The sequence below is a fragment of the Hydra vulgaris genome, chromosome 05, assembly GCF_038396675.1.
Source record: "Hydra vulgaris chromosome 05, alternate assembly HydraT2T_AEP".
Classification (NCBI taxonomy): domain Eukaryota; kingdom Metazoa; phylum Cnidaria; class Hydrozoa; order Anthoathecata; family Hydridae; genus Hydra; species Hydra vulgaris.
In genome coordinates, this window is record NC_088924.1 from 2955393 (window position 1) to 2971807 (window position 16415).

A 16415-nucleotide genomic window follows, 5' to 3' on the forward strand; every position below is an offset into this window, starting at 1 on the left:
AAATAAAATATAACAAACTAAACTTAATAATTTTACTTAAGTTAATGTTAGAACAAATTAATATTATTTAAAAATAATTTTGTTTACAAATTAATTTTTCTTACAAACTAATTTTGTTTACTAAGTTTATATCATTCACAAACTAAAATCTTTATGAAATTTATCAGTTTACCTAATGGAATGTGAAATTGTATTAAGTGAAGAATCAATAAAATCTAAAAAAATTCTGACCAAAGGATTATAAAGAGTGTAAGATATAACATAATCATGAAAAAGAGTTCACAACATAATCATGAAAAAAAAAAAGAGTTTTTAACTTTTAACATTTTTAAACTAATATACTTTTATTTCAAATTAAGTAGCATTTTAAATAATGAACTTTACAACTTTATGTAATACTAAATATTAAACTAAAGTTAGCTAAGAATGCAACTTAAAGACACATGTAAAAAAAAAACAGTTCATTTATTCCACTGAAAAAGCAGCAAAGACACTATCTCTAGCCTTTACTCAACCAAGAGCCCCAATACAAGGAAATTTTAGTTGGATGCAGTTAACTGCCAAAGATGAGTATTTTTATTAAGACACCATCTAGCCTTTACTCAACCAAGAGCCCCAAGGCAGGAGATTTTTATGTCAGAATTTGTTTCTACTAGTCTTCCCTAAAAAAGAACACTCTAAAAGGCAGCAGGGAACCTGAACCTGAACCTGACTTGACCTGGAGTAATTAAAAGAAGCTACTTCCTGCAAACAGAACCTGAAAAATATCACATCTAACAAAATACTAGAGATAAAGGGTGAGCGTTGGTTTTATAGCTTGAGTGTCTAGTTAGTTAATTTTTAAATGCATTATCACCTATTTTATTGTCCATCACATCAAGCACATCTGGGTTTCAAAAAAATAGTTTGGATGCCGTCCAAGCCCTAGTACAATGGAGGCTATTATTCAATTTGTAGAAGACTTCATGTTTCATGCTAAAGTAATTGAATCAATTATTGCAATATTCTTTAATATTTGAAAAAGCGTTTAATCTTGTAATGAAATCTTTCTGGCTGGCTCACATCCTGGATTGAACCTAACTTATCTAAGAGTAAAAACAAGTTATAACACCACGGATTGGAAGTATATCCAAGTTGGAGTTCTTCAGAGTAGTGTTTTAAGCCCAACCTTATTCATTCTCTTTATTTCTGATATTATTGCCTGCATGACACCTGAAACTATTGTCAAAAAATGTGCTGATGACATCCTGATCTACATTATCTATGATAAAGTTCCTGCCAGCATACCCTAATTCATTGTTGATAGGGTGGTACTTTGTTCTGTATTCAATGTTATGCAACTCATCAGTTAAAAACGTAAAATCAATAGAATGAATGCCAGGTGTTCCTACAATTATACTTAACAACGCTCCAAATTGTCAACAGCTTCAAATACCTTGCCATTCTGTTCATTAAGAATCTTGACTGCTATGAGCAATCAATAAAAATGTGGAACGCTATTAATCTAGTTTATTTTTTAATCAACCGCCTATTTGCATATTGGACACACTCAACCCAATCTTCTAAAAGTTTACAGGTCTTATGATATTAGCCACATAATATAGAGCTCCAGTACTTACTTTATGCAGTCTTGCAGCAAAAAAAGAAATTCAAAAAATTTTCAACTACATTGTTAACAAGTCTAGGTCTAACATACCATCTCTCATTCATGGGTCTGATCTTATTACCTCTCCTAAGGATAAGGCAGAACTATTTGCAAAGAACTTTTCTTCTAATTGGACTCTTGAAACTTAATGGCCAATCTTTTCTTTCCATTTCAATTAAACAACCCATTGTTTCACATTCAAGTCACTCCAGTTACCTTTACTGAAATCATATCAGGATTAAACTCTTCTACGGCTTGTGGTCCAGAAACATTCCTGTCATAGTCTTAGAAAAATTGTTCTCCAGAACTCTCTTTAATTATCTCTAAACTATTTAATAAGTGCTTGACTGAGTCATGCTTTCCTGTCTGCTGGAAAGTGGCACATGTTGTTCCAATTTTCAAAAACTCCGGTGAACATTCTGACCCTTCCAATTATTATCTGATCAGTCTTTTTTCTGTTACCAGCAAGGTCTTTGAGTCTTTGATCAACAAATTTCTCACACCCCATCTTGAGTCAAATAACTTACAGTCAGACAATCAATACGGTTTTTGATCCTCTTGCTCTATGACTGACTTGCTAACTGCTGTGACTGAAAGATTTTATTGTGCATTAGATGGAGGCAGAGAGATGCTAGGGCTACTGCTCTTGACACATCTAAGGCTTTTGACAAAGTTTGACATGCTGTTCTTCTCCACAAGCTTGTTTCATATGGTGCATCTGTTTTTTTCTAACCACTTTATTAAAATCATCCTTGAAGGCCTACACTCTTTTTTATTTCCTGTAACTTCTGGGGTACCTCAAGGTTCTATCTTTAGTCCTGTTTTGTTTCTTATTTGCATTAATGATCTTTCCGACAACCTTCCATCTAAAGTAGCTCTTTTTGCTGATGACTCAACTTTATACTCCTGTCTTAACAAAAAGTCTTCTCTTTTCGATCGCTTAGAACTGCCAATCTTGAATCTGATCTAACTTCTGTAACAGATTGGGGCTTACTTTATACTCCAACAAAACTCAGTAATTTATTGCAAATAACTAATGCAGTACTGTCAACATTCCTATATTATTGAATGCATCATTGCATTCATTAATGATCTCACTTTCTAGTAACTCCCAACTTAATAGTGGTTGCTCGCAGCCTTGTTGGGATTGCATCAGAATAATAAAAAAAAATACTTTGCATAACTTTTCAAAAACTTTATCTTGAATTGAGTTTTGTCTGAGTTAAAGTTCACCAGCTACTGAGAGCTTATGCTGTAGCAGAAGTGAAATCCTTTTCAAGCTCAAATATCTCCTCCAAGCAATCAGATGGTGTTGGCTTCGTATCAAGATAAGAATAAATGGTAGTATCATCATCGAACAATGACATCTTAGATGTGAGAATTTCTGGAAGATTGTTAATGTAAATTAAAAAAAGTATATGGCCAAGGATAGAACATTGAGGAACCCCTAAAGTTACAGTAAATAAATAAGAGTGCTGTCCACGATTGTTAAGAAAGGATTCAATAATCTTTAAGATCTTACCTGATACAACATAAGAAAAGAGCTTATAGAGAAGACCATCATGCATTAGAAATATCGAGAGCAATAAGTTTAACCTCTCTGCATCCATCTAATGCACAATACAACCTATCAGCTATTATCATAAACAAATCAGCAGTAGAACAAGAAGATTTTTTTATTTAAACTTCGCTAGAATTTTTGTAAATTTCTAATTAAACTATGTTTATATTAAATTTTTATATTTCTATATTATTCTATGATATGTTAATTAAAAACTAATAGAAAACGTTTTAGAAAAAATCAATAAAAAACTTTTTAGAATAAACCAACAGAAAACTTTTTAGAAAAAACCAATAGAAAGTTTATTAGAAAAAACCTATAGAAAACTTTTTAGAAAAAACCAATAGAAAATTTTTAAGAAAGTTACCTATTTATGCTTTTCCTCACTGTTCCAGTTTTGGATATAGTGTTTGATCTTGATGATAAATTTGAACCAAAATCAACATCTTGCGAAACTGTGTCTGATGTTGATGAATGATCATCATCCCAGTCTATTTTAATACCACCATCTAATTTTAATTGGTTATAAGTGGTGCCGTTGGAAGTTTCTATCTGAGGAGGCAAAGGTGGAGGAAAGTTAGGAACATCATCTTCCTCACATAACTAAAGGATAAATTTAAACATATACATGATTAACCCTTTCACATACTTTGATTTATTGCTAGATTTTTGAAAACATTATAAATATCACTAATTCTTCTACCTAGACTCTTAAAGTGAGTTTATATATATATATATATATATATATATATATATATATATATATATATATATATATATATATATATATATATATATAAATATATATATATATATATATATATATATATATATATATATATATATATATATATATATATATATATATATATATATATATATATATATATATATACAAACTCACTTACAAAATAAAGTTAGCCTATAAAGTAAATAAAATTTTATAAAACAGATTAATAACTTAGATTAAAAAAAAACAACAGAAAATTCTTTTACGACATTCAACAAACGCCATTTAGCTGGTACAAAAATCTCAAAAAAGCAACTTATTATTTTTATTCTTGTATTGATTGTAAATGTAAATTATCTGCATAGAATCCCATGATAAATTAAAACTAAACTAAAGAGCTTTGAAAGAGAGAGAGAGCAAAAAGACAATAGACAATAACAAAAAGCAAAGGACTAAACTGAACCCTAATGCACCCTAACAGTCACTTTCTCCATCCATTTTCTTACAACTGTTGTTGCAGTATTTTTATGAATAGCTATGATAACTACTCTCAGTTTTACCTTCATGTATAATTGCATTTCAAAGATTTAACACCCACTAAAGACCCATACCCCAGTACCTTCATTATTTAAGACAAACATCAGAAATCAGGTATTCAAAGTTCTCAGTTAGCCTTGCCTAACAAGCCCTATGAATACCTCACTTCATTTAACTACAGGTTGTCAGCTCTGCTGGTCCACAAACTTTATTCTTTTAAGTCTTTATTTTAACTAAACATTTTCTTTAGCAATTTATTAAAATGAGCCATCCACTTTGTTTTTACCTGCATTTCTAAGTATTTTTCAACAAGATACCTGTTTTTCCTAACCATTTGCTTTCTCACAATATCTTCTGCTCACGCAAGAAAACTTTTTATATTGTTTTGCTTTATGCTTAGCTAAGTAATGCAAGAGCCCTAGTATATTATATATATATATATATATATATATATATATATATATATATATATATATATATATATATATATACATATATATATATATATATATATACATATATATATAGTTCTATAGTTTGTTGGCTTTAGGAAGAGCGGAAGGAAAAAAGTGATTCTTACGCCAACACATACGTCACTTTTAATTACTTTTGACTTTCGTCCAACATTTCCGTGTTGGACGAAAGTAAAAACCATTAATTTAATTACAAATTAATCGTTTTTTAAAAAAACCACAAAAACGCAAATTTAATTGACCAGAATGTTTTTAAAAACATTCTGAATGTTTTTATAACATTTTGAATGTTTTTAACAATATAAACAATGTTTTTATTTTTATTTTTTTTAATAAAATGTTTTTATTTTTATTTTTTTTAATAAAATGTTTTTATTTTTATTTTTTTTACTGTAAATCATGCGCGGAGTGTTGCTACATTGACTATCTTATAGCCTGACTCGCAAGGGAGTGCTGCTACATCGACTGACAAATAGCCTGACTCGCAAGGGAGTGCTGCTACATCGACTGACAAATAGCCTGACTCGCAAGGGAGTGCTGCTACATCGACTGACAAATAGCCTGACCCGCAAGGGAGTGCTGCTACATCGACTGAGGGTTTGGTTGGGGCAGGCAGTCTATCATTATTAAAAAAAAAAAATTCCGGTCTTGCATTTTAATTTTTACTTTTTGTCAACAAAATATCGAAAAAACTTTCGGACAACATCTAAGGGTTCTATATATATACATATATATATACATATATATGTGTATATATATATACATATATATGTATACATATGTATATATACATATATATATATATATACATATATATATGTATATGTACAGTGCTGGCAAAAAGTCTTGCAACAAGGCACAATTTTACACAAATCAATGTTTCCACGCCAGTAGGCTCAGTGTTATTCTCTTATATTTCTATCTTTAGGTATAAATATAATTATAAAGACAATTTTGTAGCTTAAACAGTTAATTCAGTGAAAATCATGGCTAAGATTCGGCAGCTTAGTAAAGAAGAAAAACCATGCATTCAACGTCTTGCTAAAAGTGGTATGTCTCATGCAGACATTGCAACAATTTACATGGTTGAACACACTACAATTTGGCGTGTTGTAATGCAGGTTATCCCCCTGTCTCCTAAAAAGAGGTCTGGACGCCCTAGAGTCACTTCACAGCGTACTGACCTCAGGATGGTAACAATGGTCAAGATAAATCCTTCAATAACCTCTGGTGACCTACAGAACAGCATACCAACACTAATGTCTCAAAGCGCACAATCCGTCACAGACTTTCTGCGGAATTAAACTTACCTGCATGAAGGCCATTTAAGAAGCCATTAGTAACTGAAAAGATGAGAAAAAAGCGCATTGAGTTCTGCAAGAAGCATCAAGATTGGACAGAAGAGCAGTGGACACAGGTGATGTTCAGTGATGAGTCCATGTTTCGTCAGTTCTCTGATGTTAAGCTTTTTGTTCATCAACCTACTAGTTCTAATCCTACCAATCCTAAATACACATGCAAAACTGTGAAGCATTCACCTTCTGTTGTGGTGTGGGGTTGTTTTTCTGCTCATGGCCTCGGAGATTTATACTTTTTAAAAGTACCTTAACGTTTTGGATGAATCTCTAATCAATTTCATGATTATTCATCAGTGCACAACTTTTCAACATGATTCAGCACCATGCCACACATGCAAAGTCTGTGAAATAGTGGCTTGGATCAAAAAACACACAGTTGCTTAATTGGCCTGGAAATTCTCCAGATCTCAAACCAATTGAAAATCTTTGGATGTTAATCAAGAAGCGTGTATCTACTAAGAACTGCAGTTTATTAGATGGTTTAAAAAATGATATTCATTATGTATGGTGCACAGAAATTACATCAGGACTATGTGAAAATCTTGCCAAATCCATGCCCAAACGAATTAGTGCTGTGTTAAAAAACAAAGGATACCCTACCAAGTATTAATAGTACATCTGTTTAAAATGATTATACAATGTAATAAAAATAATTGAACTTGTTTTTGGTGAAAATACAATATTTTTGGAAGTATTATTGTTTTTGGAAGTAATTATGAAAAGTAATTATGTTGCTAGACTTTTTGCATTTGTGTACACATTGCAAACATTGATTTGTGTAAAATTGTGCCTTGTTGCAAGACTTTTTGCCAGCTCTGTATATATATATATATATATATATGTATTTATGTATGTATATATAGATGTATATATATATATATATATATATATATATATATATATATATATATATATATATATATATATATATATATATATATAGATCCATAGTTTGTTGTCTTTGGGAAGAGCGGAAGGAAAAAAGTGATTCTTACGCCAACACATACGTCACTTTTAATTACTTTTGACTTTCGTCCAACATTTGGGTGTTGGACGAAAGTAAAAACCATTAATTTAATTACAAATAAATCGTTTTTAAAAAAAACCACAAAAACGCAAATTTAATTGACCAGAATGTTTTAAAAACATTCTGAATGTTTTTAACAATATAAACAATGTTTTTATTTTTATTTTTTTTAATAAAATGTTTTTATTTTTAATTTTTTTAATAAAATGTTTTTATTTTATTTATTTTTACTGTAAATCATGCGCGGAGTGTTGCTACATCGACTATCTTATAGCCTGACTTGCAAGGGAGTGCTGCTACATCGACTGACAAATAGCCTGACTCGCAAGGGAGTGCTGCTACATCAACTGACAAATAGCCTGACCAGCAAGGGAGTGCTGCTACATCGACTGAGGGTTTGGTTGGGGCAGGCAGTCACTCAATTAATGGAAAAAATAATTCCGGTCTTGCATTTTAATTTTTACTTTTTGTCAACAAAATATGGAAAAAACTTTCGGACAACATCTACGGGTTGTATATATATATATATATATATATATATATATATATATATATATATATATATATATATATATATATATATATATATATATATATATATATATAGATATATATATATATATATAGATATATATATATATAGATATATATATATATATATATATATATATATATATATATATATATATATCAAAATTCCAGGACTTTCCAGGACCATTTTCCTACTTTTCCAAGATTTTCTCAAAAAAATTTCAGGACTTTTACAGGATATTTTCCCCGAAAAAAACAAATTCCAGGACTTTCCAGGATTTAGCTATAAAAAATTTGGAAAATTAATGTTTTCCTTTGAAATAAACCATTTAAAAAGATATAAAATAAAAACTTTATTACCACTTGAAGTTAAAATTTTCATAAATAAATCTATCTTTCTAATAAAACACAAAACCAAAAGCATAAAATAGTGTAGCGCAGTGGTAGCACACTTGCCTTAGAAACTAGGTATCTGTGGTTTAAACCCACCTCTGGGCATATTTTGCAACATCTGTTATGAAGGAGGCGTGAACTTCTTAAAAACATTTAACTAATTTAAAAATAAAAAATATGAAAAATTCTCAATCAATCATAAAATTCTTATCATATCAAGCATTTTTACAGATATATTAAGTAGAAGCAACAAAATGTAAAGCAACTGTTTATGCTTTACATTTTGAAATATTTATCTTAAAATATGTTTACATTGGTGAGAAGGAAAATATATTTAATTATAATATTATTCATAAAATTAAACCTCTTAAAATTTAGTTTAAAATTTTAATTATGGAACCCATGTTACTTAAAAATATAATTTAAGATTTTGAAATTTAAATCCTTGAATTTAAAAAATTCCAGGACTTTTCCAGGATTAAAGAGAAAAAATGAAAAATTCTAGGACTTTCCAGGACACTAGTCAAGTTCCAGGAATTTCCAGGACTTTCCAGGACTGTGAGAACCCTGATATATATATATATATATATATATATATATATATATATATATATATATATATATATATATACATATATATATATATATATATATATATATATATATATATATATATATATATATATATATATATTATATATATATATATATATACTATATATATATATATATGCGGTAGTGGTGTAGTGGTAAAGCACTTGCTTCATAAGCAAGAGGTTCCGAGTTCGATCCCCACCACGTCCCTGGTAATACCGCGCTCAACTTGTTTTTCCGCGCAGCAGCCTTGTTCGTCAAGGTTCGTGTTTCGGAGTTGTAGAGTTGAGAGAGGGTTATAACCACTATTAAGTAGCCTCCTCATCTGTAGTCTCATCTGTAGTAGCCTTCTTGGCCTTGAGGAGGTGAATAACAAAAAAATATATATATATCAGTCCCAAAAGGACTCCGGCTTTATATCTCTACTTTTTCCAAGTCTGTAGTGTCCAGAAGCTCTAGACATGTTTCTTGACTTATTATCTGCTATAATAAAAAAATTTATGAGATTTAATGACTTTGAAACTTATTGTTTTTAAGGACTCAAAAAACGATTGTTCCTCTAACCTAAAAGTCTTAATTTTTTTCCTATTAGTAGTCCATAAACTTTTTTATATTTTTAGAGCTCCTGGATACCAAAAACTAGGATTTTGTAATCTTTTTGTGACTTTAAAATCTGGAGTCCTTTTTTGGACTCCGCATCCCTGATATATATATATATATATATATATATATATATATATATATATATATATATATATATATATATATATATATATATATATATAAATTATGCATGGAGTTATCAGCAATTAATAAAAATATATAAAGCTGGATAAGTTTGGCAGGAAATGTATTATTTTGTAAGCCATATGTAGTTGTGGTAAAAAACACAAACCATTTGTAGCATTAAAAAATAGATGAATGCCAAACTCTACAAGAATGAGCGCCTTGAAAAGCATATTCTATCATTTATTCAACCTCATAATGTTCCTGAAAAGTTTTAGCTTGATTTTAAAAAAGTTCATAAATTCTATAAATTCTTTTTGTTAATTTAAAGCTTTTAGTTGAGTCAATTTTTTTGTGCCAATGGAATTTTTTTTTTTTTGTTGTTGTTGTAATTCACCTCCCCAAAGCAAAGAAGGCCACTACAGATAAGGAGGCTTTTTGATTGTGGTTATAACCCTCTCTAATCTCTATAATTCTGAAACATTGACACACAAGGCTGCTGGGCAGAAAAAAAAGTTGAGCGCGGTACTACCAGGGACATGATGGGAATTGAACTCCGAACCTCTCGCTTTTCAAGCAAGTGCTCTACCAATACACCACTACCACGTTTAATAGATTTAAAGTGTTAAACTTGGTATCTTGTCAAAATTCTGTAAATAGTTTATAATAAGTAATCCTATATTAATAGCATATTTTTTTATATTTGAAAGTATAAAAAAATTTATTTAATAATTTAATAGTACATTTTTTAACTATTTGAAAAGTACTCTGCTTTCAATCATTAACAAGTCTTAACGCACAGCTATAAAAACAAAGGCTCCACAATACAAACAAAAGTACAAACAAAATACTAGAAATTATACAAACAAAAGCTCCCTGTCCTAAGCCTATACTAAGTAAAATTTATATCAAAAAATTTTATTTATATAAATAAAAAAATTTAATTTTGTGTTAATTACTAAGTTCTTAAATAAAATCTTATATACACATACTATATGTAAACACATAATCTCACCTCAACATACGCAGCAGGAAATAAACCATGAGCTCCACCATTCAAACTTCCTTCCCACCATCCATCACCAACATCCTTGAATATATTTATTATACAACTGAAAATATTCATTTTGATTAAAAGAATTTATTTTCGGAATACTGCAAATCTTAAACTAAAAACAATACAGCAATATCAAAGAAACAAATTGAATGGTCAATAATAATAATTTGCTGACATTTAATCTGTGTGAGGTCGGCAGAAAAAATGTTAAACAAAGGTTTGACCATAAAACATAGAAACGAGGTTGGTGACTTTTTGCCAAACTTAAACACTACTGGGTCAGCAGTTAGGTCAACATTGCTGAATGCCGACCCTAATTCCGAGGGTTGACATACATACATACACACATACATATATAGATACATACATATACATTAGATTTGAGTGATGATAACTTTTTTTAGAAAATCAAATGGCAAGAAAGAGTTGCAGTACTTTTTATAAGAAAATGTGAACAAAAGTCTATGCAAATACTAAACTTATGTAAACTTCAAATTATGTAATGATAAAACATATTTAAAGTTTTACAGTTTTAATTTTACTTGAAAATTGCATTGCGGCAAGATCTCCTTAATTTTGATTTATTGCATTTATTTGTCACTTTATAAAATCTTTTGTTTATTAAATAGCGTCAAAACATTTTACAATACGCCTTAGGAGCCAAAGTGGTTAGCTTGCAGCGTTTCTAAAGTGAATCGTCCTTGTTCAAACCTTTACATTTTCAATTTATTCATTTTTTTAAAATCTTTTTTAATTTTTTAAATTACAAAATAAAACATTTTTGAAGTTTTATAAAGTTTTACTTTTATTTAAAAGTTGTATTGCGGCACTATCTCCTTAATTTTGCTTTACAGTATCTATTTGTCATTTTATAAAGTTATTATACTTTTTGTTTATTAAATAGTGTTAAAAATTTGCAGATTAGTGTGTCTTAGAAGCCGAAGTGGTTAACACGCTGCATTTCTGACGTACAACATTTCTGAGTTCAAATTCTGTTGCTTCTATATTTATTATTATTATTTTAAATTTTTTTTCCAATTTTCTAAAATAAAAAATAAAACATTTTTAAAGATCTATTGATGTTATATAAATAACATATATACTTTATTTATTTTAATTTTATATTTCCATTTACTATTTATTAAATACTGGCATATATTTATATATTTTTAAACTCTTATTTACTTCCAACAAGGTTGCAAGCAACCACTATTAAGTTATAAACACTTTAAAATAGAAGATAGAGTTAAAAAGCTAAGTAATGGTTAAACGAAGACTTAAAAAGTTTGTATATAAAAGAAAACATGAAGATGGGTAAGAGCTATAAGGACAGATTAGAAAAAAACATTGTATCAAACAACATTTTTTAGAGAAGATCAAAGTGATTTAATTATCAGCAGCTTCAGGAATAAATGGTAAAGGTAGAAGTAAGAAAACTTAAAGAGAGTGCCTTACATATTGTATGAATAAACTTTAATTAAGGAAAGAAAATGCTCTAGATAGTTTATATTAGAGAAACAGCATAAATAAGAAAGACTAAAACCTGATGATGATGATGATGATAATGATGATGACGATGATCATGATGATGATGATGACAATAATGATTATGATGATCATGTTAATCATAATGATGTTTATATATGCATATATATATACAAAATATAACATGAATTTCGAATGAAAAGTTAGACTTTTGGTATAATGTATAAATCTTTATGCAGCTCTGGTCACAAATCCAACCCTGGCTACATTTTATCAAACCCAGCTCTGGTCAAATTTCAACTGCAGTCGCTTACTACCTGCCAATGCAATGATCTAAAAAATAGCTGTGTCAAATATGATACCAGCTATGGACCACACTTTCCTGGAAAATCAGAGTAAATATTAAATGGTATCACTAGATTCTACCATTTCTGTCACACCTATTACTTCAAAACGACCTACTATTGATGAAAACACTCTAATGCTATCAACATCATCATCTTCATCATCATCATCATCATCATCATCATCATCACCGTCATTATAATCTTTAAGCAGATGCAAGTTCTCTCCCTTTTCTTTAATTTAAGATCTGCTGCAGCTATAGCATCAGCTGTACTTGAGGATACTTGATGTGACATATGATGATAAATTACAAATTATTGACTGGAGCAAAATAAGACGTGAGCACATGAAAACCAGGGTTAACCTGAAAGTTGGTAAAATTCAAGAAAAAGTGTTGAACTTTGTTGGCAAAAAGACCAGACATTTCAATTTGCCAATAATAAGAGAAGCATGGAAATAAAGGAGCACATATACTAGATTCAGAAACCTGGAGGAAACTATTTGGGATACTGCACAACTCCTAGAGGCACAAAAAGATTTTAAAAAGCATTATTATTTGCAATTCATTAATATTTGAAAGAACACAATATCATTTTTGATAGTTTGCAAGTGGTACAACTAACTGTAATGAAACTAATGTAAATACTGGAAACAAGAGTGATGCTTTTAGATTGATTGAGTTAAAGCTTCAATTGCCTCTATAATTGGTAATGTTTTTTTGGTAATTTTGGTAATTAAATAAAAATTAAATTAAATTAAAACTCTACAATTGGTAATTGGTTTTGTTTGATACATGTAAATGAACTTCCACTACACCATTTGTTTGAGGAGTTGGATGGACCAACATCTAGTTTAGATACTATTTAGGCTCTATTGGAAAGTCCCTTAAAACTTTTAAGATCTTGAAAGTTGTTGATTTTGACAAGCTGAACACTTGTTTTTCTAGATTGGTAGAACAAGTGGCACTTGTTCTACCAATCTAGAAAAGCGCAACCTTGGAAGACTGGCTTATTCTTAGTGGTCTTGCTGCCAACAGGATCCTCAGATAAAATGCTTTTACTAGCAATAGGAGTGGTAGCAGATGAACGATTGAATGATAGCAGATGAACGATTAATTGATTAAAAATTAATTGTCAATCTTTTAAGAAATGATTAATTGATTAATTTTTGGTATTAAAATAAAACAAAATTGGTATTTTTTAATAACGAAACATATACATATAAAAAATTTATAAATAAATATAATATAGGAACATATTGGAAGATATAAAAAAAAACCAATATTCAACTGCAAAAGTTATTCAATTTGACTTTAAGTCTAATTACCAACTTCTAGTTTTGTATCATTCTTATTACAAACATTAATATTTTCAGGTTTTGAAAAAAAGCCTAGTAAGACACTATTCTGACATATATAAGCATACTATGGATACTAAAACATGATGGAACTCTGTAATCAGTTTATAAAAACCCAAACAAACTTGAAATCGGTAAAACATGAAGAAAAGTATATGCTAATTTATCTCTACACAAAGTTAATAAAACTCAAAAGATACCTAATAAAACTTGACTAGAATTTGAAGCAGCATCTGAGTCTGAGTTTCAATCCATTTGTAATGTGGAGCATTACAAATGTGGAACATTACAAACAAGAAAAAAAATAAAGCTGAAGAATTAGAAGAAATGATATAAACTAAAAAACTAACTTATAAGTCATCACTTCTAGAAGTTTTTAACAAGATCAACTTTTTAAGCAAGAAATAACAGATAATGCGCTGAAAAAAATACCTTGATCTTTTTTCAGTGCTCTTTAGAAAAGGCTTAATATTCCATGCTAGAAACCCTAAAAACCCTTTTGAAAGAAGTTATACTTGCATGCTAATTCTTTTCTTGTCTTTTATAGAAACAGAAAGAAGTTTTAGTGCAGCTGTTTTGTTTGATACTAAGTCAAGAACTAGTTTAAATGATGACACTGTTAATAACTTAGGTTTTTTTATATCATATCTGACAAAAAAAAAAAAAGGAAATAAAACCAGAAGTATTTTTTTACTTGTTTCAAATTATAAAATAATATGTAAAAAAAATTAATTGAAAATTAATCTATTAAACAATTGATTTTTCAATAATTAATTGTTAATTGATTAATTCAAAATACGAATTAATCTACCACCCCTAACTAGCAACCCCTTATCAAATTTAATAACTATAGCAACATTAATTACATGTTTATGCTCTTATGTGGTTGATCATCAAGAAGTTTTCTAGCTTTTATGGCAGGCATCTGTGCAGTACAATATTCAAATCACTGTATCTGCAAACAAATGCATTCTTTGGCATTAATTTGTTTAAAATAACATATCCAAAAAGTGTTAGGCATACACATAGAGCTAAAGAAGAAACACATATGAAAATTAATCAAACAAGTTAGTGAAAATTCCTATTCTTAATTTCATGTCGAAGAATAAGTGGGATTTCGTTGATTGGAGTAATTCCCAGCAGATGGAGCCACAACTAAAAATGCCAAAGAGACAACTGCAACTGGCAAAAGAGCATCAAGTTTAACTAACTGATCTTTTGGAAATATTAACATGCCACACGCAAGCTGTAGAATGTTGTGTAAAAATGGTAACAGTGTTTTCTGCTTTGGTTTGTGACAAGATGTAGAATGTTGTGTAAAAATAATGACAGCATATTCTGCTATGACAAGATGTTTATGACAAGATGAAAAGAGATGGTATGATACATGTCTGCCTGTAACTTAGGAAGATTATTCCAATATTTAAGACCAATAATAAAATTTAATGCAAATAATAACTAATTAATACAACCATTTATTATATTAGTACAAATTTTGCTCTATGTATGTTGATATTATGTAGTTTATGCACCTGTTTAATTCTATAACTTCTTTAAAATAATCTGTTTAGACTAATAATAATCCATTCAAAATGAAGTTACTACAAATTATTCTTTGGAATTTCAAATATTTCAATGTGAATTAATTTTGTTACTACCTTTTACAGTTTTGTTAAAAATAAATTTTTAAACTAAAAGTAAAAAGAATTTTTAAATCTCATCAATAATTATTGAAATACAAATATTTAAAAAATAAGATACTTTAAAAACTTCTTACTTGTCGTGCCACTGCTAAAATATCACCAGCACGAATTATTAACTCCCCATTTTTTGGATCTCCATCAAAGTCATATAAAACACGAGCCTAGAATAGAAATCAAAAAAATAGTCTTAAAATAGTCTATAATTATAAACTATATTTAAATCTAAAAAATTAAAATTCAAAATTTAATTTAATATATTTAATTATTAATTTTAATTAATTATTTATTTAATTAAAAATATATTTAATTATTAAGAAATACTTTAAGTTCTATTAGTTTGATTTTTCCATATTTAAAAAGAAAAAAGGCATAAAAATCTATCTATGCCACACGTGTGTAAAACCACGCACACAACCGTGGACACGCCCACAGACATTAAACTTAAAGATTAAAATTACAAGCGGAAAATACAACAACTATAATAAACTAATTAACTAATGTCAAAAAAAATTTAGTCATTGAAATTTTTCTTTTAGCATACATGTATTGTTTACTATTTCTTACAAGTAACAACTCATTGTAAATAAATGCTGGGAATGTTTTTAAAGTAAAGTTCTGATCCAAAAAATTTTAATTCACATATGCAAATGAACATGTTACTATGAAAATAAGCAACTTAAAAAAAAAATGTGCAAAAAAAAAAAGAGAAAGAATATAATGAATTAAAAACAAAAGTTGATATAAAAAAGAAAGAATAAAAAATAAAAAAGCAAAGTGGAAACTAAAATTCTTTTCTATCAAGCAGCAATATAGTTCACATTCTTCTCTATCAAGCAGCAATATAGTACACATTCTGCTCTATCAAGCAGCAATATAGTACACATTCTGCTCTAT

At 28.8% G+C, this 16415-nt stretch overlaps 1 protein-coding gene across 1 annotated transcript in view; it reads right to left on the reverse strand.

Moving 5' to 3' along the window:
* Nucleotides 1-16415, reverse strand: part of LOC136071795 (sorting nexin-9-like) — a 57212-nt gene that overhangs the window by 34781 nt on the left and 6016 nt on the right. Inside the window, exons 2-4 of the mRNA XM_065797099.1 lie at nt 15596-15682; nt 10591-10665; nt 3574-3809 (exon numbers count right to left, since the gene is read on the reverse strand). Of these exons, the coding sequence (XP_065653171.1) occupies nt 3574-3809; nt 10591-10665; nt 15596-15682 (398 nt within the window). The remainder of the gene's footprint in view (nt 1-3573; nt 3810-10590; nt 10666-15595; nt 15683-16415) is intronic.